Raw genomic sequence first — 27534 nt, forward strand, 5'->3', positions numbered from 1 at the left:
AGAGATTCAATTTAAAAAAGAACTTTGGCAAGATTGATATCTAAAAGGGTAAAAATAATAATACTGTATCTTACAACACGGTTATCACTGTTCTGAGCACTTAATGTGTATTAACTCGTAAAACCCTCACAACTGTGTGAGGTAGGTGCTACTGCCTCTTTACAGATGATGAAACTGAGGTATAGGGAGGCCAAGCAAAGTGTCTCAGGACACTAGGTGGATGTGATGGAGCCAGAATTTGAACCCAGGCAGCCTGGATGTAGAGTCTCTACTATTAATCACTATGGGAAGGTGGTGATAGAATAAAAGGGAACGTGAAAGTCGAAAAAATTAAAAAATACATGGTCTAAATAGTCAATAAACGCTTATGAGGAAATGATTATCCTTCCAGGACATGTAGATTAAAAACTACGAGTTTCTCATTTATACCCATCAGGTGGACAAAAGCTTAAAAATCTCATAATACCAGGTGTTTGAGAGGATGTGGAACAAAGGAGACTGTCATATTCAGCTGGAGAAAGTGTAAATTGGTACAATCACTTTGGAGAGCAATTTGACAAGGTGAAGATGTGCATACTCTGCAACCCACTTCTAGGCTCATATCCTCTGAACTCTCAAATGTGTACCCAAGAAGATACGTACACGCCTTCATGATAGCATTGTTTGTAAGAGTAAAGAAATGGAAACGACCTAAATGGCCATCAATAGGGGAATGGATAAATATGGTATATTCATACAATGGAATTCTATATGGCAGTTAAAATGAACGCAATGTTAAGTGAAAAAGCAAGTTGCAGAATGATTTGTACACTGTGATGCCATTTATTAATGTTTAAAAACATGCAAAACAATATGCATGTATACAGACTGTGTATTAACAATGTTAAAAAATCCATGGGCATGTTAAACACCCGGGGAGTGGCTGGGGAGAGAAGGAGGGAAAAGGGATTGGAGTTGGGAGGGATGGTACACAGTGGATGTCAACTGTAACAAACTACTACAAAAAGAGCTGAAGTATATGGCAAAATGTTAATTTCTTGCTAAGGTGGTATGCCATTGGTACACGGGTGTTCATTTTGTTAATGTTCTCTGTACTTTTATGTATACTTGAAATATTTGATAAAAAGTAATACAACATGTAATTAAAATGCACATGATAAAAGGAACAGAAAAAGAACAAAAACAGTGACCACTAAACATCAAGGATAAAATAGTGAACAATGATCTTGAAAAGAGAAATATAAGTATTGTAAGGCCAGTTGCAAAAGCATGAAGTGTGCATGGGGAAGCCTGAAGTGAGGTATATATGGGGAAACAGATGCTTCGTTCAAACATGGTGGCAGTGGCAGTGATGATTTTAATGCCAAAATAGTCATGCAGTTTGTAAATCCAGCCAGTTTTGGGTGAATATAAGTTAGGCCAAGAGCCTTTCAAAACCCCCCCGGGCCTGCAAATGTTGCGCTTGGAAAACGCAGGAGATGGGGTTGGAGTGAGGCAGGGGTTGGGGAATTTCGCTGCTTCCTGCGCCCCCACTCCTGCCGCAGCCTCTCTCCTTCAAATCTTCACGTTGAGGATTGTGTTTATCCCAGGACACCTGGCTTAGAAGATGAGATGTCCGTTTTATTCTGCTCCTTCTCAAAGTGTACTTTTCAAATATGAGTTGGTAACTATAGGGCATTTGAGAGTGATCATTGTAATTATAGTAATCAGAACTTTTCAATTTAGTCAAGAATCTAGAGAAAGGAATCAGTCATATCTGTACCTTCTGCAGTTCCAACAGCTTATGTAATGTACATGATTAGGCTTTGCCCACTTACTGTTCAGTTCCTTCTTGTGGGACTTGTGGAAAATTCAGATTCTTTGGTGGGATGTGATGAACTGTGTAAGGGCAAATGTTAATTGAAGAAAGGGAACGCTTAGCTTGAATCGTTTTTGAATTAGTTTGGAAACTCATATATTTTTAAACTTGGTGTTTACTTGAACTGTTGGTATTCATTTAAGTATTTACCCATCACATTGATAACTGCCTTCCATCAGATCCCAACCGTGATTGGTAGCAGGCAGACTTTAATTAACTCCTCTCTTGTTGCTTTTTTTCCCTCCTAAATTTGTCTAAGACTAGAGATATAAAGCACTGTATGTTTCTGTGAGAATTTCACAAATTCCTGTGTGTGTGTGTTGGTTTGGTGAATTATTCCTCACTCTGCCTTCTGGTGTGGTCTCTTTATTTTTACTTAGAAGCCACTGAATTTGCTTTTGAAGAAAACACTTACTTTTTTCAGTCTTCTTTGGGGTATACCCCCTTTTTAGAAAAACAGTAACAAATGCACATGGTAAGCAACAGAGTAGGAAAAGGTACACTCGCCCAGCTCTGACCCATTCTCTGATTCATCTCTTCAGATCCTTGTGTATTCCCATAATATTTTATGCCTATACAAGCACTTACGTTGAACCAAATGAAATTGCCATTTTTGTAAGTCAGAAGATAGGCAGTTTTATTTGGTTTAATGTAATGTATATGTCTTTTTCTTTAAATGGGTAGGAACATACTACATACACTGTTGTACATCCTGCTTTTTTTTATATTTAAGTCTTGGAGCTTGTTTTGGATCTGTATGTAGAGACCTACCTTGTTCTTCATGGCTGCACAATGTTTTACTGAATGGATTGCCCATGTAATCCATTAGTTTGTATTATATTAGTATATAGTATGTATATACTTAGTTTATATTAGTATGTAGATTATTTTATTTACAATGTTAAATTATAGATTTATTAGTATGTAGATTATTTCCATTTTAAAGATTATATATACCTATGCGATGATTATCTTTTTACTTATGTTTTACACTCAGGTTGAAATATATCTGTAGGACACATTTCTGATAAATTTATTTTACTCAGTTGAATGAAAGAACATATATCATTTTAATTACAGACACTAACTTTTTATTTAAAATCTATGTTTATTCAGTCCATGGTTATTACTCACTGCATATTTGTCAGTGACTGATCATTATACCTGAATCTTCCTTTTGTTCCTTAGTTGGAAGATCTGGAAACTTGGGGAATAGTTGTTATTTCTTTATTGATCTTGTCACATCCTGAAAATAATTATAATTGAGAAAAAAGCAATATCCCTTATATGGCTTGCAAAATTCTTGCCTACTTTTTATGGTATAGTTTGAGAGAGTCAATAAATAGCATCTCCTTTCCCTTCCAAGTCCAGAATCAGTTAAAAGATGGATGGAAAAGACAGGCAAATGGTGATCAAATATTGCCTTTATTACTGATGCAATTGGAGAACAGGCCTTAAGTCTGATAGTCAAGGGGCTGGTTACTATTAGGTTGGTGCAAAAGTACATGTGGTTTTTAGAAGTAATGGCAAAACCCCTAATTACTTTTGCACCAACCTAATAATTCACCCACAGTCAGACAGAACTGGGCTCTTGGGAACTTTAAGCCTGGAAGAAAAGGGTATCTGGTGTTTTAGATTCCAAAGAGTAAGGCCGGGTGCAGTGGCTCACGCCTGTAATCCCAGCACTTTGAGAGGCTGAGGAGGATGGATCACTTGAGGTCAGGAGTTTGAGACCATCCTGGCCAACACGGTGAAACCCTGTCTGTACTAAAAATACAAAAATTAGGTGGGCATGGTGGTGCATGCCTGTAATCGCAGCTACTCAGGAGGCTGAGGCAAGAGAATCGCTTGAACCCAGGAGGCAGAGGTTTCAGTGAGCTGAGATTGCGCCACTGCACTCCAGCCTGGGTGACAGAGGGAGACCATGTCTAAAAAAATGAAAGGATTCCAAAGAGTGAGAAAAAAGAAGAGGCGAAGCCACGTATGATTAGTGTCCCTCCCTCACCATTAGATAAATTATTATTCATCATCTGGGGATGTCAGCCAAGGGTGGGGAGAGGAAAGAGTTCAGGAATAATTAGCAAATCCACATGGAAACTAGGGGAGAGGGAATAAGTGTTCTTTACAAACATCATCTTTCAGGGCAGAATGTAGCATATTTTATATGCAGTAATGGGGAGGGGCTGGCGAGATAAAAACACTTCCCCATGTAAGAGCAATAAGTTGGAGCACTTGGACTAGAACTCTGTTTCTTACTCTGTTTAATACTCTCACCGTGTCACACAGTCTTCAAGAGTAAATAACCGTTTGCATCTTGAGTCTTGTCCCATTTTCATACATCTCTTGCATTGCTACTACCAAAAGTCAAACCTGATTATTTAGACCCTGGGCTGCAGTGGTCTGGATAAGCAATAGCATCATGTAATTGACTATGCCCACTTTGCCTTAGTTGTAGGATGTGGTAATATGCCAGTAAATGTGAAATTTTATTAGTATTAATATTAATTGCATTCATATACTAACAAATATTGTGATATTTATAATATATGCTGTTATAACAATGCTGTTTATAGTGCTATAATAATAAGTAACGTTCAGCATTGATTCAACAAATATTGGGGTTCTGTTGATGGATAATGTCAGAAATGAGCAAAAACAGCCTCTGTGTTTCAGACAGTGGGCTGGCATTGTGAGGGCCTGTAGTGGGAAGGAATTTGTTGCATTTGTGGAACTGATAGTTGCTAGATGGCCTGAATACAGAGGAGAGGGTAGTAAGGTCATAGGCTAAGCCAAGGAGGGCCTTGTAGGCTGTGTTAACTTTAAGAGCAGTAAGAAAGTAAAGGATTTTAAACTAAGGAGAGAGAGCATGATTAGTACTTAAAAAAAAATTTTGAGCATAGTGAAAATGGATCTGAAAGGGATGTAGTGTGGATGTAGGTTAGGAGGCTGTTGCAGTAGCCCAGGCCAGAGATGATGGCTTCCAGCAGAATATTGGCAGTGGAAATGGAAAAGTGGAAGGATTCAAGAGTTTAGAGGTGAAGTTGACACAAGTTGCTCGTGGTTGGTGTTGGAACATGAGAGTGAGGGTGGTTGGAACTGTTCTGACATTTCTGCCTTAAGCAGCATCATGGATTATGGGCCTACTCACTCACATTGGGATTGCTAGAAGAGGAATAAATTTGTAGGAGGTAGAACTGGACTTCACTCTCGGACACTGAATCGAAGTGCCTTTGAAGGCCAGGCATGGTGACTCGCGCCTGTAATCCCAGCACCTTGGGAGGCCGAGGTGGGAGGATCACCAGAAGTCAGGAGTTCGAGACCAGCCTGGCCAACATGGTGAAACCCCGTCTCTACTACAACTACAAAAATTAGCTGGGCATGGTGGGGGGGTGCCTCTAATCTCAGTTAGTTGGGAGGCTGAGGCAGGAGAATTGCTTGAACCTGAGAGGCGGAGGTTGCAGTGAGCCAAAATCATGCCATTGCACTCTAGCCTGGGTGACAAGAGCAAAACTCTGTCTCAAAAAAAAAGGAAAAAAAAAAGAAGTGCTTTTGAAGCATCCAAATTGCAATATTGTATAGGTAGTGAGTCATATGGGTCTGGAACTCAAGGGAGAGTTTGGATGGGAAACATGTTTGGAATAGTTAGCCTCCATGATTTGAAGTTGTAGATGTGTGTGAGATTGCTTACAGAAGTTTTTCTTAACCTGGACTGCACTTTGGAATCACTGAACTTTGACAAATACCACCCACCCCAGAGATTCTGATTCAATTAATCTAGAGTAAAGCCTGGGCATTGGGCTTCTAGGAGCTCCCCAGATGGTACTAATGTGCAGTCAAGGTTGAGACCCACTGGCCTAGAGAGAACCTAGGCTGAGACTAGGAGAGGAATCAGGATTGAGCCTTGAACACATATGGCCAATTGGAGAAGGATGAGCCTGCCCAGGAGAGTATCAAAAGGTGACCAGAGAGGTGGAACGAAGACTAAGTGTGGTGTCATAGAAGTAAGTAAAAGAACGGTCAGCAGTGTCTGTTGGCTACTGAGAAGCCAGTTACAGTGGAACTTAAGATTTGGCAACATGGACATCATTCACTAACCATAGGGAAAGCTGTCAGTGGGAAGCCTGGAACAGATGCCAATTAGATGGGGTTGAGAAATGCAAGGAAATGGAGACAGCTAGCATAGGCAGCTTTTAAAGATATTTGGGGAGAGAGACCCAGGGTGAGTCTCTTTAAATGGTAAAGAAAACTTACCTTATTCAAGAGTTCCAGAAGAAGGTGGCGCTAGGGTTGTATATTCAGTGGCTCAACAATGTCATCAGAGACTTAGATTTTTCCAGCCTCAATGTGTGACTTGGTCCTCAGGCTGTCCCCTCAGAATGTAGGATGGCTGCTGTAATTCAGACATCTTCAGCAGAAGAAGGACAACTTTGTCTTATGTCCTTTAAAAAAAATCTTAATACACATGCTGAAAAGTTTACAAGTATTAAGTGTAGATGGAATTTTCAGAAGTCAAACAACTGTAACCAGCACGCAGATCACAACCCTAGTACCCCAGAAGTTCCTCTTAGTCATGACCCTCCTCATAGTCATGATCCATCTCTTCCCCCAGGATAACTACCATCCTGGCTCCCAGTGGTTAATTTTGCCTGTTTTAGTGCAATGTAATGAAATAATAGACTATGTGTTCTTTTATGTTTGGTTTTCAGCATCGTTTTTGAGATCCATATTGTTGCATGTAGTTGTAAAGTGTTCATCTATTGCATGAATATACCACATTTTATCCATTCTATTGTTGATGGGCATTTGGGTAGCTTCTCGTATTTGGCTTTTACAGGTAGTATTGTTGTGAACATACGTATTCATTTCTGTTGAGTGTATAATCAAGGAGTGGAATTGTTGGGACAGAGGGTATGCTTATATGCATTTAGCTTTCCTGTGTGATTGTATCATTTTGTACTCTTACAGCAGCATATGAGAGTTTCAGTTCTGTGCCCTCACCAACACTTACTATTTTTCATCTTTTATTTTAGACATTCTGGTGGGTGAATAGTGGTATACCACTGTGATTATAATTTGCATTTTCACAAATTGATTAAGGATGTTTTAGATTTTCATAAGGTTATTGACTATTTGGATATTCTCTTTTGTGAAGTGCCTGTTTAAGTCTTTTGCTATTTTTTTCTCTTGAGTAGAATGCCTGATTCATTTTTATGAGTTTTTCTTTCGTATTCTGAATATGAATCATTGGTCAGATATATGTATTGCAAATATCTTCTCACACTCAGTGGCTTGCCTTTTCACTGTTGATGTTTTCTTTTCACAAACACGTTACTAATTTTAATGTAGTACAGTTTATCAATTTTTTTCCTCTATGATAAGCTCTTTTTGTGTTCCGTTTATCATCTTTACCCATTCAAAGGTCACCAGATTTTCTATGTTTCATCTAAAGGTTTGATTGTTCAACTTTGATGTACAGGTCTACAGCCCATCTGGACCTGGTGTTTGTATTTAGTGTGAGGTAGTGTTCAAGATTCATATGGGCCAGGTGTGGTGGCTCACGCCTGTAATCCCAGCACTTTGGGAGGACAAGGCAGGAGAATTGCTTGAGCCCAGGAGTTTGAGACCATCCTGAGCAACATAGTGGGACCGTGTCTCTACAAAAAAATTCAAAAATCAGCCAGAAATTAGCTAGGCATGATGGCACGTGCCTATATTCCCAGCTACTCAGGAGGCTGAAGTGGGAGGAGTGCTTGAGCCTGTGATGTCAAGGCTGTAGTGAGAGGGACTGGCACTGCACTCCAGCCTGGGTGACAGAGTGAGACCTTGTTTCAAAAAAAAGAAAAGAAAAAAGATTCATATTGATGTCCAATTGACCCAGCACCATTTATTAAAAGAGTATATTTTCTCCATGTACTGCAGTATCACCTTTGTCAAGAATGAGGTGATTATGTGTAAGAATCCATTTCTAGTTTCTTTATTCTATTTTGTTGGTTAGGTTGTCTATCCTTATCTAGTTGGTTTTTTTTTTTTTTTTTTGTACGTAACCTTTTAGTAGGTATTGATATCTGGTAATATAAGTTATCTAGTTTTGTTCTTCCTTGTAATCTCTTTAAGAGTGATGATGAATTAGCATAAATATGAATGTGAAATGATGAACCAGCAAATATTAATCTACGTTGAAAAAAGAAGGTGGATAAGTCAGTGAGTTGGGTACCCTGAGGAGATAGGAACAGTTGAACAAGTTAAATGGGATAAGCAAGGTTATAGTGACAGTTGGATACCTGAATTAGTGATTGAACAGTTTGAAGTTTGAACAGTTTTGAGTTTGAACACCTTAAGTTCCAGGGGTGCAGTGATGGGTGGCTGAGTTGGGCTAGAGGTGGAAGTCATTGAAGATAAGGAAGCCAGGAAACTGATAGACTGTGGTATAGATCTGTTAGTACTTGATAGGTTATGAAAGTACATTTAATAATGTAGTATCTAATTTAATATCTACCTCAGAACAGGTAGAACAGAATTATTCACATTTTACGGATGAGAAAAATGGGCCCAGAGATGTTAATAACTCCCTAATATCCCCAAGAAAATTAGTGATTAAATTAGACCTAACCCAGGTCTTATGGTCTAGCTTCCGTGCTCTGTTCAGTGTAGCTTAACTGATGTTGTGTGAAAGACCTGGTAGTGATACATTTGGAAAGTCTTACTGACATGCAGAAATAGTACAGAAAAACATACAAATGAGAATGTTATAGGCTGGGCGTGGTGGCTCACACCTGTAATGCCAGCACTTTGGGAGGCCAAGGCGGGTGGATCATGAGGTCAGGAGATCGAGACCATCGTGGCTAACACGGTGAAACCCCGTCCCTACTAAGAATTCAAAAAATTAGCTGGGTGTGCTGGCATGTGCCTGTAATCCCAGCTACTCGGGAGGCTGAGGCAGGAGAATCACTTGAACCCGGGAGGCAGAGGTTGCACTGAGCCAAGATCACGCCACTGCACTCCAGCCTGGGCGACAGAGCGAGACACTGTCTCAAAAAAAAAAAAAAAAAAAAAAAAAAAAAAAGAATGCTATGCATAGGTACGATGTCGATATGCACAAGAAATACTTCAGAAATATTAAAAGTAATTATTCCTGGGTAGTTGTGATTGTAACTCTGGGTGACTTTTTCCCTTTGTTTTATTTTTCTGTATTTTCCAAATTTCCTATAATGGACGTATATTATATGGATTTTTTAAATTAAAATTATCTTTTGACTAGATAATATACATGGAAAATTCACAAAGCACACATATGCAAGATATAATACTTTTACTATAAAAGAGTGAAAATTTTTAAATACTTGATTGTTTTTCTTTTTAGAAATGCACTCGGTGATGGAAAGAGAGCCACTATTCTGAAGAACACTTGGCCAAAGGTAGGTTTCTTTTATATTTTACATTGAGCAAATAATGCCATACAACATTGTGAAAAATCTGTTTATAGGGTGTGTTTTTCATAAAAATGCTATATGAAATTACGTAGAGCTCCAGAATGTAAAAGGAGAGTCATCAGATCCATGATCAGCGTGGGGACCCAGCCACAGCAGTGACAGGCTGTGCATGAGGACAGGCGGCCTGTGGGCATCTTGAGTCTTCAGGGTGCCTTAGTGATTGAGAGGTCATCTCTGCGTATTCTGGGTGGGTGTGCCTGAATGTGAAAAATGACTTAAAACTGGGGAGGAACTATAGCAGGCTGTCTTTATAGGAGGCAGGAAAAGATTTCTTAACACACAGTGCACAAATCAGCAGTGAAGACAACCATCTTGATATATTTGGCTGTATCAAACTTAAAAACTTGTGTATGTCAAAAGACACCATAGATGAAATAGTAGTTTGAGAGGAGATAATTTGCCACATATGTAACTGGTAGGATTTATAGCTGGAATATGCACATAATTCCTAAAGTAAATAACCCCGTAGAAAATGGGTCAGTAGAACAAGCAAGCATTTCACAGAAGAGTAATCCTGAATGGCCAATAGAAATAAGAAACTATTTCCATTTCCTAGTAATTAAAATTGTAGGGATTTGGTACACAGATTAAAAAATGAAACCAATAGTGCAGAATAGAGGGCCTCCACACAGAACCCACTGTGTGAGTAAATATTACAATGTCATATTTTTGAGTCCTTCAGATTGGCAGAAATTAAAGAGGCTGATAGTCCTGTGTTGGTGGGTATGTGTAGTAACAGGAAGCCCCAGTAAACTGGTGGGAGTGTGATTGCTTACAACCAACTCAGGGAGCACTATGATAGACAGACTCCACAGTTACTTGATTCTGAGTGTGTGTACTCTAGAAAATTTCTTGCAAATGTGCACATGGTTTGATATACAAGGTTGGTCATTGCAGCATTGTTTTAATGGCATACAACTGCAAATACCTACATGTCTGTTGATAAAGCAGCAGATAAATGTGGTATTTTCACTTGATCAGAGTTGTTACTCTGACCTGTGTAATCTGTCCCCCTCTTGAACGCTTGTTGTTTTTCCAACCTCATTCCTCCTGCTCTGTCCCTGGTTCACATGCCAGGCCCACTTCCACTTTGTACTTGCCCTTCCGTTTGCCTAGAATGCCTTTCCCTGGAGCGTTGGCCAGCCCCCTTATTTCCTTTCAGTCGATATTGAAAGGACTCTTCTCAGTGAAACATTCCTTGGCCACATTACTAAAATGCCAAACACCTCACTTCCTACGCATTTCTTATCTTCTTTCCCTGCTTTTTTCTTCTTAGGACTTACCATTATTGAATATATTATATCTACTGTTTGAGTTATAGTAGTTATTTTGTGTCTTCCAGTATAATATGAGCTCCACAAGGAAAGATTTTTTTGGTGTTTGGTTCACTTCACTCTTGAATCCAGACTGTCTGACAAGCTGCCTGACACTTAGCAGGCACTCATTAGTAAATAATTGTTGACTTAGTGATTGAATGAATCAAATAGTACATTGCAGTTGAATTAGCTGGCTTATCAACACTTATGGATTTTAAAAAGTGTTAAATGAAAAAGTCAGTAAAACGTAGGCTGGAAAAATACCTATTGAGTTCATGATAGTGTTTGCTTCTGGGCAGTAAGAGAGGGAAAGGAGATTGGAGAGGGTACAAAGGAGATTTCAGCCATATCTGTATCATCAGAAATAGTTTTATTTATTTCATTTAAAAATTGGAAGCAAATATAACAAAACGTTAACAGTTAATTCTGGGTATCTGTGTATTAGTCTCTGTATTTTCCTAAATTATAAAACTCTCCATTTTTTTTTTAAGTGAAGCTTTAGATGCCAGGCATGATGGCTCACACCTGTAATCCTAGCACTTCAGGAGGCCGAGGCAGGCAGATCACTTGAGGTCAGGAGTTCCGAGACCAGCCTGGCCAACATGTGAAACCCCGTCTCTACAAAAAAATACAAAAAAATTAACTGGATGTTGTGGTGCATTCCTGTAGTTCTAGCTACTCAGGAGGCTGAGGCAGGAGAATCACTTCAACCCAGGAGGTGGAGGTTACAGTGAGCTGAGATCACACCACTGCATTCCAGTCTGGGTGACAGAGCGAGACTCCATCTAAAAAAAATAAAAAATAAAAATAAATAAATTTTTTTTAAGTGGAGCTTTAAATAAGATATAGAAAGTCACATGTATTTCATACTTTATTCCTGGTTTTACATAATTTAAAAAAAGCTAGTGCAAGTAGAATCAGAATTTTAAGGCCTTAGAGAATTTAATCTAATTTGATACTTCCATTACTGCTCTGCGGATAGCCTTCATTAGATTAATTGTAAGAGTTTATTTTGTTTAATTTTTTAAAATGAACTTTCCTTTATATTATAAATATCACATGATTAAAAAGAAAAATAGAATATAGCAGGGTATAAAGTAAAAGGGAAAAGTCAGCCTGGAGACCTTGTTTAAAAGACAGATTTCTTCGCTTTTCCCCCAAATTGTGATTCAGGTGGCCTAGGAATGTATCTAGGAGTGTAGAGATCGTAAAATTCCCAAGGTGGACTTCTGCATCCAGATTTTAGAATCATTTTTTAAATGCCTTATTTTACACATGAAGAAATTGAGTCCCAGAGAGGTAGAGTGATTTTTGCAAGGTGTCGTCACAAATAAAAGACAAAACTGGATTTAGAATCCAGCACTGGATAGTGATTCTGTTTAAGGGTGACCAGTTTGTTGGTATTTTCATTATGAGTCATTCTTTTGCTTGAAACAAAATCTTTGCTGATCCTTGAACCTGGCATTTGACAGGTGCTATATCAATATTTGTAGAATGAATGAATGATAGAATTCCAAATACTGAAACCCAAACGGTGATACTGGTTTTCCAGAAATGCTTCCTGCTATTTTAATATATTATCAATTAAGAAAAACAGTTATTAAAACTTTTTGAAGACCTGGAGCTCACTCCTGTAATCTCAGCACTTTGGGAGGGCAGGACGGGCAGATCCCTTGAGTTCAAGACCAGCCTGGGCAACATGGCAAAACCACATCTTTACAAAAAATACAAAAAATTAGTTGGGCATGGTGGCATATGCCTATAGTCCCAGCTACTTGGGAGGCTAAGGTGGGATAATCACCTGAGCCCAGGAAGTTGAGGCTGCAGCGAGCTATGATTGTGCCACTTCAGAAAAAAAAAGAAAAAAGAAAAAAACTTTAGCAATTATTTTGAGAACTTTGTGGAGAATACTTGTTCCTGGCTTAGTTTCATAAACAAAATGTTCACTTTTTTTTTAATTGGAATGTTTGGTGGTGTCCAAACATCTCCTCTCAGGGGATACTCTCTTTCATTGCCTTGTATTGGTGATGTGTCATATGATTGCAGAAATATTTGTATAGATAAAAACATATAACCACTAGTAAGTATTTAAAAAATTTGGTAACTACGTAACTAGGTTATTTTTCTTTTTTTTTAAATACCAGAAAAGAATGCTTATTGAAGGATAAACTTCAGAAGCAAAAGTAGATCATACAGGGTATGTTTACTTGTATAAGATTGCCTTACTTTAGAATTAATTATGAGCCTGAGTCTATGGAGTCATACCTCTAAGATGTAAGTGTGTTAGAGGAATGTATTCTGTAGATTTCTATGTGAGAGTGGGACATTTTTTTCCTTCTTCTTAATGAGGAAGATTAGTACAGTGCCACCTGTCTCTAGACTTACTTTCAGGATTTAGAAAGAATGAGTCATTTGTCCTGAAGAGTGAGAATTTTTATTAGCCTCAACAGATATGTTTGTGCATGTCTGTGAAAACTGTTTTGATCTATATCATATAAGATACAAACTAATAACCTCAGAAATGTCCTCAAGAACATTTAAATTTTGAGGGGCGCATTAGGACTTTTGTTGTGAATGACAGAAACTGAACTCAGATTTGACTTAAGTAGAAAAGGGAATTAATTGGCTCATGTAACTGAAAAGTCTAGGGGTTAGCTTCAGGAATCGTTGGATCCAGATTTGTACACATTTTTCTTTCATTTTCTCAACTTTGCCTCCCGTTTGTCAGCTTCATGTTTAGTCTTTTTTCTAGCTTCCCTCTCTCTCTCTTTGATTTTTGCATGGATTCTCTTGTTATGTCTTCAAGCTCACCCATCTTTTCTTCTGCAGTGTTTTATCTGCCTTTATTTCCATCCAATGTACTTTTCATCTTAAATGCTATAGTTTTCATCTCTAGAGGTTAAATTTGGGTCTTTCTTGCATATTTCATGTCTTTAACATATTCCATCTTTAACCTCTTGAACACGTAGGGGATAGTTATAATAAGTATTTCAGTGTCCTTGTCTACTAGTCTGTGTCATTGGTGGGTTGTTTTCAGTTGGTTTATTTTGCTGTTCATTGTAGGTCATTTTCCTTCTTTGCACACCTGGTAATTGTAGATGGATGCCAGATATTGTGAATTTTACCTTGTTTGGTGCTGGATATTCTTGTTTTTCTTTAAATATTCTTGATCTTTGTTTTGGGTTGCAGTAAAGTTACTTAGAAACAATTTTAATTCTTCAAGGTTTTAAGATTTTTTTAGGTGGGACTATAGTGGCATTTAATCTAGGGCTAATTTTTTCCCCACTACTGAAGCAAAACTTTTCTGAGTACTCTACTTGAAGTAGAGAATTCACCCCATGAATTATGGTGTTTTTCACTCTTGTTGATAGGAACAGGAATTATTCCTGATTTGTTTCAGTTCCGGCTCTTGTTCTCTGTTAGCCTTTCAGGTTGTTCTTTCCCTGTGCTGATCAGTACTTAGCTGAAGACTCAAGGGGTCCCTCTGGAGTTCTCCCTGTGTGCAGCTTTCTCTTCTCTGGTCCTCTGCTCTGTGAACTCAGCTGCCTTGGTCCCCTGTACTTCCGCCTCTCTGCTTAACTGAGAGAGGCTGCCAGTCTCTGCCTAGGTTTTCTCTTCCCATGCTCTGGCTTAGAGACATTCTTGTCAGTAAGCAGGAGCAATCACAGCGCTTACTTTATATGTTTTTCATACTCTCTTTTGTTGCCTTGTTTTCAATGTCTTGCAAGCTGTGGTTTCGTATCTTTTGTCTTTGTTTTAGGTAGGAGGGAAAAATCAAGTCCTTATTACTCCATTTTGGTCAGAAGTGGAGGTTAGAGTGTAGGCTCTCTTGGCTTTATTTTTAAAAAGACTTTTACCATGTAGTGGGATCTGCAAACTGATGTCATGAGTAGCTGTTAATTCTAGGGAAAGGAGAACCTCCCTCAGTGTGTGTATAGTAGACCTTAGGGATGCCTCAGACTGATTCTGATTGAGTCATGTGCCCACCTGTGGATTTATTGCTTTGACCTAGAAAGTAGTGCATTTCAATTGGCCAGTCTCCTGGGTCACAGCCACACTTCCACCCTGCCATCCATTGTTGGGGTGGAGCCCTGGAACTGACAGTCCTGCTGTTACTGTGAGAAGTGGGAACATGATGCCCTCTTAAGTGAGGGGAGACTAGAGAGATGAGCAATAGGGAATTTCCACATGTGTGATAGAGAATGAGATAGTGAAAAGACCTTTTTATTGTAATTGGGTTTAAGAAACTGAGATACCTTTAATTTAAGCTTCGTTGAAACAACTTCAGCAGGGAGGTCTGAATTAACTCTTTTCTCAACTAACAGGAGTTACATTATGTTTTTATAGGGTTCAGGGAAAAGGATCCAATGAAAGGTGAGAAAAGTATGGAGAAAAGAGAAAAATAAAGTTCTGTACAAATTTAGTAGGTTTGGTTTATGATCTATCATTATTTCTTATGCTAGCTGTGGGTTTTTTAATGCAGTTATTTAAACTTTGAAGTCCGTAAATGCTTAGGGGATAGGATTTGACCTTGTAGCCTATCTGAGAGATCCCTTTGTCTTTTTATACCTTAGGTGTCAGGAAGCATGGCCTATACCCTTTCAGCAAAACAGAGCTTAATGAAATGCCATATGAATTGGAGTCTGAGCTAAGCCCAAATAGTCTGTCTAAAAAAACTCCAGAACCTTTAGAGCCACACGGTACCCCAGAGCAGGATTACTTATGGTAAACCTGCATGAACACATACCCATGTAATTGTTTCTGGCTTCTTGTAGTGAAAAGCTGATCCTTCTTAAAAGGTTGTTTTTTTTTATTTTATAATTTCTCCTAGATTTTCATTGAATCACAGTGTTCTTTGTGAAATGTGTAGTGAAGAGGAAAGAGCTTTGGACCAGGTGTCATAAAAATCAGGGTTCTTTGGTTCGCCTCTTAAGTCACTTAAGTGTGATATTAGGCCAGTTTCTAGCCTCTAGCCTCTTTCACTAGTAAATCACCTTGCCAGTAGTACTGTGCCTAAAATGGGAATTTGGTTTGGGAGGAGCTAGAAGCAGGGTTGGTTCAGTTAGCTTCAGGTTTTGGTACTGTTAGCTTTGTAGATTAAAAAGTTTATACTTAATATAGAAGATTTCCAGAATATGTAAATGGGCCAGCAAAGATTTTGGTTCTGTAGCCAAAAACCCTTATCATTGGAATTAAATGTAAATCCCTGGTTTTTGGTTTCTTAAAGCCAGGAGCTGCACTTAGAGATAACAATGAAAAGCTGAGTGAAGGGGAGACGGCTGGATGGAAGATCTAGCCTGAGCACATCCCCCATCTGTCTGCACTCTTCGGAAGTATCGGAAAACCACGGCACAGGCCGATGGTTCCATCCAGCTCTAAAAACTTCTCCATTTCCAAGTGTAGGAAAGACGATGACTTAGAGATTGTTACTGCCTTCAAATATTTTAAAAACATGAAGTTGTTTATAATGAATGACATTTTTTACTTTATCTGGCACAAAATTATTATATTCTCTGTTAACAAAATATAACAAAAGTTGAACTCTTTGCTGGGGGTACAGAAATTTCTTAAGCAAAAATATTGATCCTTAGTTATTGTGATTATTTGTGTATTTATAACTTTTCACTTAGCTCATTAGGTAATTTTATTTCCTGAGGCATTAACATTTTACATTTATTTTTCATTGGTAGGGACCTAATCTAATATTTTAAGTAATGAATCAGTTTTCAAGCAAAATATTTTTCCTTACCTGTTTTCTTTAACTTAAGCATATTTTTGAGAAAAAATTAAATTTATCTTTTTGGAACAGGGTCATTATCGTTATTGTGATGCTCTTTCTATGCTGGGGGAATATGACTGGGCCCTGCAAGCAAACATAAAAGCTCAAAAACTCTGTAAAAATGACCCTGAGGGAATCAAGGATCTAATTCAGCAGCATGTAAAGTTACAAAAACAAATAGAAGACCTACAAGGTATTTCACCTAAGATTCTTTTGGTTACAGTCTTAATTCCCTTTCAAACTTTGGAGGGTGGGTTTCTTGGATTAACAGAGGACCACAAATCAATCCTCAGATGATTTATCTTTATCATGTTATCTTGGTCATGGCACTTGAGTTTTTCATTTCTGTGTAGAGTTACATATTATCCATTAAGTAATTATAAATGATTTGTACTTTTTATTTGAAACAGACAGCAACCAAATTGTTATTATTTATTCCTCTGTAGAAAAAAAAATCCCTTTCAGAAATTTTGAATAAAATAAAAGCTTTTTGAAACAAAATTATTTTAAAATATTTCCTTCATTACTGAAGTTATTTCCTAAAAAGACCCTTCAGTAGAGCTGCTTGATGTTTCTGCACCATTTGTGCTAATTCTGTAGTGTGCTGAACATAGATATATATATAATGTTTTTTATATATATAGCAGAAATTGGCTGTGCAGGCTACAAGTTGTAGATTTTTATTCTGTCCTTGTTTTCTCTCCTAAGTCTTTTTGCTTTCTCCAATGCCTGAAAGTCCCTTAGTTTACATTTTTAGTGTTTGAGTCTTTCCTGCTTTTTCTTCTTCGGGTTGTACAAAGCTGAGCTGAACAGCTCTGTTTGACCGGCAGATGTTGTTATCCATCATAACATGATTATGTAATAAGATTGTGAGCTCCTTGAAGACAGGTACCACCTCTGATTCAGATTTACATATTGCTGTCATCTTGTCAATGATCACATGTGATGGAATGTCAGACAAAGTTTGTGTAACATTTTGTTGACACCATCCTAAAACTAAAGACATCTAGAAGTGTAAAATTGCTTAGATTTACTTTTCAGTTTTCTAAATTTGAGGTTCCTTACTATCAGCTTAAAGTAAATTTGAAAATCTTTTAAAGTCTATGTTGCCAATCCATTGATTACTATGTGTATGTGTGTGTGATTGACTTTTATAGGTCGAACAGCAAATAAGGATCCAATTAAAGCCTTTTATGAAAACAGGTAAGTTAATAGCAGGTCAGTAGCTGCTACTAGGAATGGCTTTGCTCCATGAATTTAAGAATCACTTATGTTTGACGCTTTAGGAGCTAATAGCAACCACAGTAAAGTTGGAGATGGAAGGAAGAGAGGTAGTTTTTTAAGTGTCTGTGTTATCAGGTGACCTGTAAGTTGTCAGATGTATTTTGCTGTTTTAGTGAACCATACAGATATAAGCTCAGTAGCCTAATCCTGTGGGAAAAGAGGGGTGAAATGTTAATTGGACATTACTATGCTTGAATGGGACCAGTTTGGCCATGAAACTCATGGCAGCACAGAGCTAGGACATAGCCTGTGCCCTGTGCCCTTCACCTCTGTCTTGGAAACATCTATGGCAAAAACCACAATTACTTTTGCACCAACCTAATACTTCCAGCTTCCTGATGTCTTTCAAAGGCTAAGATACTTCCTATTAGAAATAGGCAACAGATAGGCTTGAGTATGCTCACAAGAAAACAATCGCAGCCAGGGTTCTACCTTTGCTTATTTGGCAATTAAAACAGATTAATTGTTTTTCTGCATGCTTGTTCAGATGTCTGGGATACTGAAGCTGCTTATTCTGTAGCATGCTGAACATGCAGACAGAAAGAAATTGGCTGTGGAGGCTTTAAATTTAATTTTAGTATCCTAATTTAACTTAAATTAGGATATTTAAATTTAACACAGGACATAGGTATTTTTTTTTTTAATTTTTTTGAGACGGAGTCTCACTCTGTCACCCAGGCTGGAGTGCAGTGTTGTGATCTCGGCTCACTGCAACCTCTGCCTCCCAGGTTCAAGCGATTCTCCTGCCTCAGCCTCTTGAGTAGCTGAGACCACAGGCGGCTGCCACCACGCCCTGCTAATTTTTGTAATATTGGTAGAGTTGAGGTTTCACCATGTTGGCCAGACTGATCTCGAACTCCTGACCTCAAGTGATCTGCCTGCCTTGGCCTCCCAAAGTGCTGAGATTACAGGAGTGAGCCACTGCACCCAGCCTGAGCCACCGTGCCCAGCTGATATTTAAATGTTAGAACCCAGAATGCTTTTTTTTGAACTGTTCTTTTTTTTTTGAGACAGAGTCTCCCTTTGTCACCTAGGCTGGAGTGCAGTGGCACGATCTTGGGTCACTGCAACCTCCGCCTACTTGGTTCAAGCAGGTCTCTTGCCTCAGCCTCCCCAGTCGCTGGGATTACAGGCACATGCCACCACACCTGGCTAATTTTTGTATTTTTAGTAGAGACGGAGTCTCACCATGTTGGCCAGGCTGGTCTTGAACTCCTGACCTTAGCTGATCCACCCGCCCTGGGCTCCCAAAGTGCTGGAATTACAGGCGTGAGCCACTGCACCCAGAACTGTTCTTTATTTTGAGCTTAATACCAAATATAAAATAATGTTTATGTATAAAGCCCCATCTCACAGGTAGGAAATCTTTTTAAAACAATAATACCTTGCTTTCAAGGAAAAAAGGCTGTGATTGCTGCAACCTGTTCATTCAAAGGATAACTTTTAAAAAATATATAATAATTCCTTTTTTTCCCCACTTAGGGCCTACACACCTAGGAGTTTATCAGCACCTGCATTTACTACTTCACTTAACTTTGTGGAGAGGGAAAGAGATTTCAGAAAAATTAATCACGAAATGGCCAGCGGTGGTAATCAGAATCTAAAGGTAAGCTCCATTGAAAACTACAGTTTTTTTTTCAAGTATAGATAGTCTCATATTTTTACAGTAATATTTTGGTGGTAATAGAAACCAAATTTTTGGCGATTTGAACCCTTTTTGCCTATTGTTACCGAAAGAATGATTCTCTTTTTAATAATCTGGGTATCTCATACAACTACGTAAATAATATTTGAAAGTCACAGAATTTCTTTTGAAATCACATTTATGTGTTTTCAGCATATTTTTAAAAATAACCATTTTGCCATTTCTCTTTGTATCTTCTCCCTTCACTTGTTGGAAAAGTCCTCTTGTTGATAGTACTGAACATTTCTAAGAGACTGTGTTCAGTTAGGGAGAGGAGTTTATACTGAGCATTTCCAGCTGGATCTGGAATTGTATTGAGCATCTGAAGCTAAGGGTCTGTAAACACTCACCCTAACCTGCCTTAGCAGCCCTTTTCCGGCCTTCCACCCTTTTTGAGGTCTTGAAATCACACAGGTTTACTTAGTGCTTCCGAAATGAACTCTACTCTTGGGTTCAGGCTATTCTATCCAAATCGTACTTCTTCCTCAAAACCAAACACAAATGCTATATCCTCACTAACATTTTTCTCAACCACTCCAGCTTAAGTGATTTTTCTGTTTTGTGAGTTGTGAGAGATATGACTGACTATGCAATTTATATGTCAATAACAACACAGTATTTTCTTCGTAAGGATGATTGTTGTTTAACTACTGAAGTGATGTGTCTTTTCACCCCATCTGATTGTAAACTATCTGAGAACAGGAGTTATCTCCTGTATCTCTCTGTATCTATGGTAGACCTAAATCATAATGATCACTATTATAATTGATCTTTAATAATTGATTATATTTAATAATTTATTATATATAGAAAAATATCATCAGTAGCTTCTTTTTTGGCTTACCATTTTGTAGTTACACTCACGTACCACATTGCTGCTTCTGTTTTCTTACTCCAATTTATATTTTAAAAATAGTTTTACTCTCAGGCTTGTAGATTTTTATGTACAGATGTGATAGTGTTAATTCAGACATTACTGAACAATTGTCATGTCAGGCATCGTGCTAGGCAACAGAAATAGAATTGTCATTCAAGAATTTGTCATTGCATATCATGATCCTTATCATTAGTTATCATTTTGTTTGCTTGTTTATACATTTAGGCTTAATAACCAGCTGCATATTTTAGCTGCTTGGGTGAATTCTATCCTATTCTATTCTAAATTCTTTTATATAGCTATTGAATTCTTCATGGCTGGGTTTTTTTTTTTTTTTAAAGTCTCACTAATTTCATTGGCAGGTGGCGGATGAGGCGTTGAAGGTAGATGATTGTGACTGTCATCCTGAATTTTCACCACCATCAAGTGAGTATTTTTTTTATATCAATTGTTGCCAGGTTAATATAATGTCTCGTAAATTTGGATGCCCTACAGTTTGCACAAGCCTTGCTTATATCCACTCTTGTTCTCCTTTACTTTATAATGCTTCTATGTTGAGAAAATATTGAATATTTATTTGAAATCAATGCTCAGTCTTTTCATATTATTTAGTGAATGTAATTTTGGAAATTCAAATAAAAGGAAAGGAAAAGATGAAGTACATAGCTCTTTTTGGTCTGCTTCTTAATTTTTTTTAGGCTGTTGTTTCTCATTATTGAAAATTTATTATTGCCTCCCTTCCTCCCACCTGCTAGGAGCCTGTTTAGACCTTTTTAAATCTAATCGTTCTCCCCCATAAAATTTTAATAGCTGTTTATGTACCATATGTGCATCTGCGCTTTATGTATAAAAGGAATTGATTTTATCTCCCAATAACTAATTTTCACCCTATTGGGGGTGATATCACCCATATTGAGAACAGATGCTGCTATAACAAAAATACCATAAACTGGCCGGGCGCAGTGGCTCACGCTTGTAATCCCAGCACTTTGGGAGGCCGAGGCGGGCGGATCATGAGGTCAGGAGATCGAGACCACTGGTGGAACCCCGTCTCTACTAAAAATACAAAAAAATTAGCCGGGCGTGGTGGCAGGCGCCTGTAGTCCCAGCTACTCGGAGAGGCTGAGGCAGGAGAATGGTGTGAACCCGGGAGGCGGAGCTTGCAGTGAGCCGAGATTGCGCCACTGCACTCCAGCCTGGGCGACAGAGCGAGACTCCGTCTCAAAAAAAAAAAAAAAAAAAAAATACCATAAACTAGTTAGCTTATAAGCAACAAGCATTTATTTCTCACATTTCCAGAAGCTGGGAAATTCATCATCATGATGTCAACAGATTCAGTGTCTGCTGAGGGTCCTCTTCCCGGTTCACAGATGGCCATCTTTTTGCCGTGTTCTTATGTAGAAGGAGCAAGACAGCCCTCTGGGGTCTCTTTTCTTTTTCTTTTTCTTTTTTTTTTTTTTTTTTTTGAGACAGGGTCTTGCTCTGTTGCCCAGGCTGGAGTTCAGTGGTATGATCTGGGCTCACTGCAGCCTCTGCCTCCTGGGTTCAAGCAATTCTCCTGCCTCAGCCTCCTGAGTAGCTGGGATTACAGGCATGCACTACCACACCAGGCTAATTTTTGTATTTTTAGTAGAGACAAGGTTTTGCCATGCTGGCCAGGCTGGTCTCGAAATCTTGGCTTCAAGCAATCCTCTCGCCTTGGCCTCCCGAAGTGCTGGGATTGCAGGCATGTGCCACCACACATGGTGGGGTCTCTTCTTATAAGGGCACTAATCCCATTCATGAGGGGACAGCCTCATGACCTGATTCCTCCCAAAAATTCCACTTCCTATTACCATCGCCTTGAGGATTTGGTTTTCAACATGTGAATCTTGTCGGGGACACAGATGTCCAGACCATAACAGTGCTGTAGGCTAAGTCTCATTTGTTTTGAATTGTGTGCGCTCAGTGCATGTATTTATTTGCGTATCTAGTAAACACTGACACCGCAGAACCTCATTACTTGGCATCATTTGGAGATGAAGGTTCTGGAGAAGTGAATATTTTTGTGTTTCATTTATTTCTGAATCTTAATACCACCAGAGTTTGATGAAAATCTTTCTAAAGTATACTACATGCTTCCCTGCCTTTTAACACGGAATTTAGGAAAATACAGGTTTTCTTGATGGCTTAAGGTTGTGGTCACACATAACAGTGACTGACCTCAAGCCTGGTAGTGTTCCTTCCAGGATTCTTCAGGTGAGATTGTTGATTTTTTAGTTAGTGATCCTCTCTTTTCCCTTCTCTTGTTTGTTGGGTGGTTGGTTTTTCTTTCCATGGTTTTGCTTCTAGCAGCCATTTCTATTTTTTGTGACCTGCAGCTCCATGTTCGCTCAGGCTCAGTTAGTTCCGTAGATACAGCTACTTAGTATTGAGCATTTCCATTTGGTTAGCACATTAGCGTAATGATAGGGAGGGGAAACTCAGGCAGTTGTCCTACCTGATGCAGTTCCAACAGCTTTTGGAAGATAGCTTTTAATTTCTTGATATTTCTCAGGCCATTATTGTCATTTAATTAAATAAATTCTGTCCACCCTTCAGCATTTACATACAGGGGAAGAAACTGAGGTTCCAGGATTAAGGTTAAGTAGTTTTGTCCAAGGTCACAGAATGGAAATCAAACTAGAATTCTTCTACCTTTCCAAAAGCTGCTTTTGTTTTCTGAGGCCACCAAAGCCCAGGCTCTCATTCCCTCCTTATTACATTGGCTCTGACTTGTCTCTGTGCCCTCCCCTTAAACCTTCATCAGATGCACCCTGCTTCTCCTGCCATACCAGTTCTTCTACACAGCTCTGAGCATGGCTCTCCCTGCCCAAAAAATATGCAATGGTTTCCTACTCCTGCCAGCAGAATAAACCTGGGCTCACAGAGCTGGATCTGAAGCTAAGGGTCTGTAAACACTCACCCTAACCTGCCTTTGCAGTCCTTTTCCAGCCTTCCACCCTTTTTGAGGTCTTGAAATCACACAGGTTTACTTAGTGCTTCTGAAATGAACTCTGTACTCTTGGGTTCAGGCTATTCTATCCAAATCGTGCTTCTTCCTCAAAACTGAACACAAATGCCATATCCTCACTAACATTTTTCTCAACCACTCCAGCTTAAGTGATTTTTCCGTTTTGTGAGTTGTGAGAGATATGACTGACTATGCAATTTATATGTCAATAACAACACAGTATTTTCTTCATAAGGATGATTGTTGTTTAACTACTGAAGTGATGTGTCTTTTCACCCCACCTGATTGTAAACTATCTGAGAACAGGAGTTATCTCCTGTATCTCTCTGTATCTATGGTAGACCTAAATCATAATGATCACTATTATAATTGATCTTTAATAATTGATTATATTTAATAATTTATTATATATAGAAAAATATCATCAGTAGCTTCTTTTTTGGCTTACCGTTTTGAAGTTACACTCACGTACCACATTGCTGCTTCCGTTTTCTTACTCCAATTTATATTTTAAAAATAGTTTTACTCTCAGGCTTGTAGATTTTTATGTACAGATTTCAGGAACAAATACTTTTGTGTTCACAGGTCAGCCTCCAAAACATAAAGGAAAACAAAAATCTCGAAACAATGAATCAGAGAAGTTCAGGTATGTTTTTTCTCTAAGGTATGTTTGTTTCCCCCAGCATACTCTTCCCAAGGAAAAGGAAAAAAAAATTGTTTTTCGAGTATTAGCTACTTTAATGTATGCATTATAATGACTACCAAAATCCCTTTCAAATATCAAAAGCATATCTTTAGGAAAGGATAATCTTTGGCTAAAGGATTATTAATCCTGGATATTAATATATTGACTTCTGAAAGTCATATAATATGAAATATTTCCATATTAATTTCTTAAATTCCAGAATATGTACTCTAAAAGGAAAAAGCATTAAGAGAGATATAAGGTGCACATGAAGCCTCCTTCCCTGCTCACCTCATTTGACCCCTCCTGCAGTCCCTTCTCTAAGGCCTCCTCCAGGAATACACTGTTAACAGTTTCATGACTATTGGGAAACTTACTCTGCATACACAGACATGGGTATGCATATTTCAGATGCCCTTTTGAGTAATTATTGTTAGAGGAAAATCTTTCCTAATGAATTCTGACTACTTCTAAAATGAATTCTATCAAACATCCCCATGAAAATTAACAGTAATTAATTGCCTCCTATCTTTTTTTTTTGTTTTTTTTTTTGAGATAGGGTCTTGCTCTATCACTTAGGCTGCGGTGTAGTGGTGTGACCCTAGCTAACTGCAGCCTTGAACTCCTGGACTCAAGTGGTTCTTTCTGCCTCAGCTCCCAAGTAGCCAGGACTACTACTGCTACTATGGTGCACATCACCATGACTCAATAACTAAAACTAAATTTTTTTTAGAGACAGGGTCTTGCTCTGTTGCCCAGGCTGGTCTTGAACTCCTGGCCTCAAGTGATCCTTCTGCCTTGGCCTCCCAGAGTGCTGGGATTGCAGGCGTGTGCCTGGCCTTGCCTCCTATCTTTATTGTTAACACCCCATTGACAACAAGATATAAATTGATTACAATGTGAAATTGTAAATCCTTTAATACAGAAGTTTATGAAGTGAATTAAAGTGATGTTGGAGAAACAGCAAAGCCATGTCTGCCACAATACACTGGTTTTCAATTTCTTCTCCATTTCTTAATCTGAATCCATGATCGATGCTTCAGGGGGAATGATTTGAATATCAAAACATTAAAAAAAAATCAGTGAAGTCTCATTTCTTTTCAAAAATGACCATTTTTGGATGCTGCTACAAAAATTAAATACAAAGCAAGGATATAGCGTTATTACTATGTTTTTCTATTATTTGATGGAAAAATCATGAGTCTTCTTCCCTGCCCTCCCCTGTACCCCTAAAGAAACCAGATCTTAATATATGGTAATTTTTTAAATGCAGAGTTGTAATTTTAACCTGTTTTATTTTTTAAAAATTTATTTTTCTGATATTTTGTTTCACTTTTCAAACTGAACACTCCTTATTAGGTAATATCTACCATACGGGACTATTTCTTCATTAAATGGGATAACCACGTAAAACACTTAGAGCCCTGGAACATAGTAAATCTTCAGTGTACTTCAGTCGTCATTACTGTTATCACCATCATTTTCATTATTATTAGAATGACTCTGGCCTACGGCTTGCTTTTTGTCTTTTACAAAATATCTTGTGTTTCTTCCCATGTTCAGAACACAGAGCTCTTCCATTCTTCATTTGCTGCACAGTATTTTGTAATATGGCTGTATCCCCCATTTTTGTGCACTTAGGCTCTTCGTTCCTCTTTTCCTCCCTCACTTTCTATCCCTCTCTCCATCTCTCTCTTTTTCTTCTTTCTTTCCTTTGAGAGGGATAAATCAGACGGTACTTTAAACATCCTTGCACATGCACCTTTGTGCACCTGTTCATGTGTATTTACAATAAATACTTTGTAAATAATGTATAGAAGTTGTTTTTGTAGTGGGATTGCTGTATCAAAGGGGATATGTAATTTTAACTTTGACAGATATTGCCAAATTGTTCTCTCAGAAAATGGGCACTGTTCACACTCCGACTAATCTACAGGAGGGTGTGGTATAATAAAAAAATATATATATTTGGTATTTGTCCCAGTTCCTGGTACAGAGCTCCCAAAACCCATGGCATTTCCTGAATGATAGGAGTGTATTTTGTTACTCATCGTGAGCCCCTTTCCATGTACTTGAGTTTATGCTAATGAGGTGACTCAAGGTAGTGCCTCAGATAGTTCAGGAGGAGGTCTCGTCACTGGAAAGACCAAGCACCTGATTAGAGGGTTAAGACTTTCAGCCTCATACCTGACCTCTAAGGAGAGGAGGGGGGCTGGAAATTGAGGTTAGGCACCAATCAATGGCCAGTGGTTGATTTAATTGTACCTGCATACCTACATAATGAAACCTTAGTAAAGTCCTTAAAAGAGGGCATGGGGAGCTTCTGGGTTGACGAACACACTGATGTGCTGGGAAAGTGGCATGCCCAAGGGGAGCATGAAGCTCCTCGCACCCCCCAACCTTCCTATGCATCTCGTCCTCTTGGCTGTTTGTGAGTTATATCCTTTATAATAAATTGGTAATAGTAAGCACTTCCTTGAGTTCCATTGTTTTTCTAGTGAGCCTGAAGAGGGACTCTTGGGAACCCTCTTGTAGTCAGCAGGGCAGGAGTGTGGATGACCTGTGCACCCCACTTGCAGCTGAAGTGAGGGCAGTCTGGTGGGACTGATTCTTTACCCTGTGAGGTCTGCGCTAACTCTGGGAGTTAGTATCAGAACTGAATTGCATTATTGCACACTCATTTTGTGTTGGACAGTTGAATTGATATGGAAAAATGACAATATTTGGTATTGGAAAAAATCTACACATTGGATGTCAGAAGTGCTTTCAGAAAACTCTACATCGAGTGCCTCAGATTTTCTTACTCTCACCAACTTAGGGAGTCAGACTTTCTGAAATGCTTATATCTTATTATTAGATTTTCCCATCACATTGAACATCTTTGCACTGTTTATTGGGCACATTTATTGTTTTAGGACCATGTTGTTACTAGTGACTGCAGATCAAGGCAAATACCCCTTAATTTTTCTCTTTTTTCAAAAGCTATTTTCCATATCATCTTTATAATCAATTCATCTGGTTTCCCTCCACCTCTGATTTTATAGGAATGTTTATTGAGATTACATCGGATTTAGAGATTTCTAATACAAATATTGCCAAAATGCCAATTCCTCCCAAAGAACGGCCAACTTGTATGGCTCACCATTTACTCAGTATTTTACATGGCCTTCAGTAAATGTATTTTTTTCTTCTGTCACATTGGAGGGATGAGAGCGAACTAATATTCAGATTCTGTATTTTTTCTTTCTTTTTTTTTTTTTAGATGGAGTCTTGCTCTGTCGCCCAGGCTGGAGTGCAGTGGTAAGATCTCGGTCCTGGGCTCAAGCAATTCTCCTGCCTCAGCCTCCCAAGTAGCTGGGATTACGGGCGTGCACCACCACACCAGGCTAATTTTTGTATTTTTAGTAGAGACAGAGTTTCACCATGTTGGTCAGGCTGGTCTCAAACACCTAACCTCAGGTGATGCACCCACCTCGGCCTCCCAAAGTGCTGGGATTACAGGTATGAGCCACTGTGCCTGGCCCTATTTTTTCTTTATATGAGTAGAACTTTTATTTTAAAATGATTTA

The 27534-nt window shown here is 38.5% G+C and overlaps 1 protein-coding gene across 1 annotated transcript in view; it reads left to right on the plus strand.

Annotated features, from left to right (window-relative positions):
- TTC3 (tetratricopeptide repeat domain 3) overlaps positions 1–27534 on the plus strand; it is a 124511-nt gene that overhangs the window by 26285 nt on the left and 70692 nt on the right. Inside the window, exons 11-16 of the mRNA XM_030806371.1 lie at positions 9219–9273; positions 16474–16636; positions 17601–17646; positions 19210–19333; positions 20651–20714; positions 23866–23926. Coding sequence (XP_030662231.1) covers positions 9219–9273; positions 16474–16636; positions 17601–17646; positions 19210–19333; positions 20651–20714; positions 23866–23926 — 513 coding nt within the window. The remainder of the gene's footprint in view (positions 1–9218; positions 9274–16473; positions 16637–17600; positions 17647–19209; positions 19334–20650; positions 20715–23865; positions 23927–27534) is intronic.

This window comes from Nomascus leucogenys, chromosome 25, assembly GCF_006542625.1.
Source record: "Nomascus leucogenys isolate Asia chromosome 25, Asia_NLE_v1, whole genome shotgun sequence".
In the NCBI taxonomy this organism is placed as follows: domain Eukaryota; kingdom Metazoa; phylum Chordata; class Mammalia; order Primates; family Hylobatidae; genus Nomascus; species Nomascus leucogenys.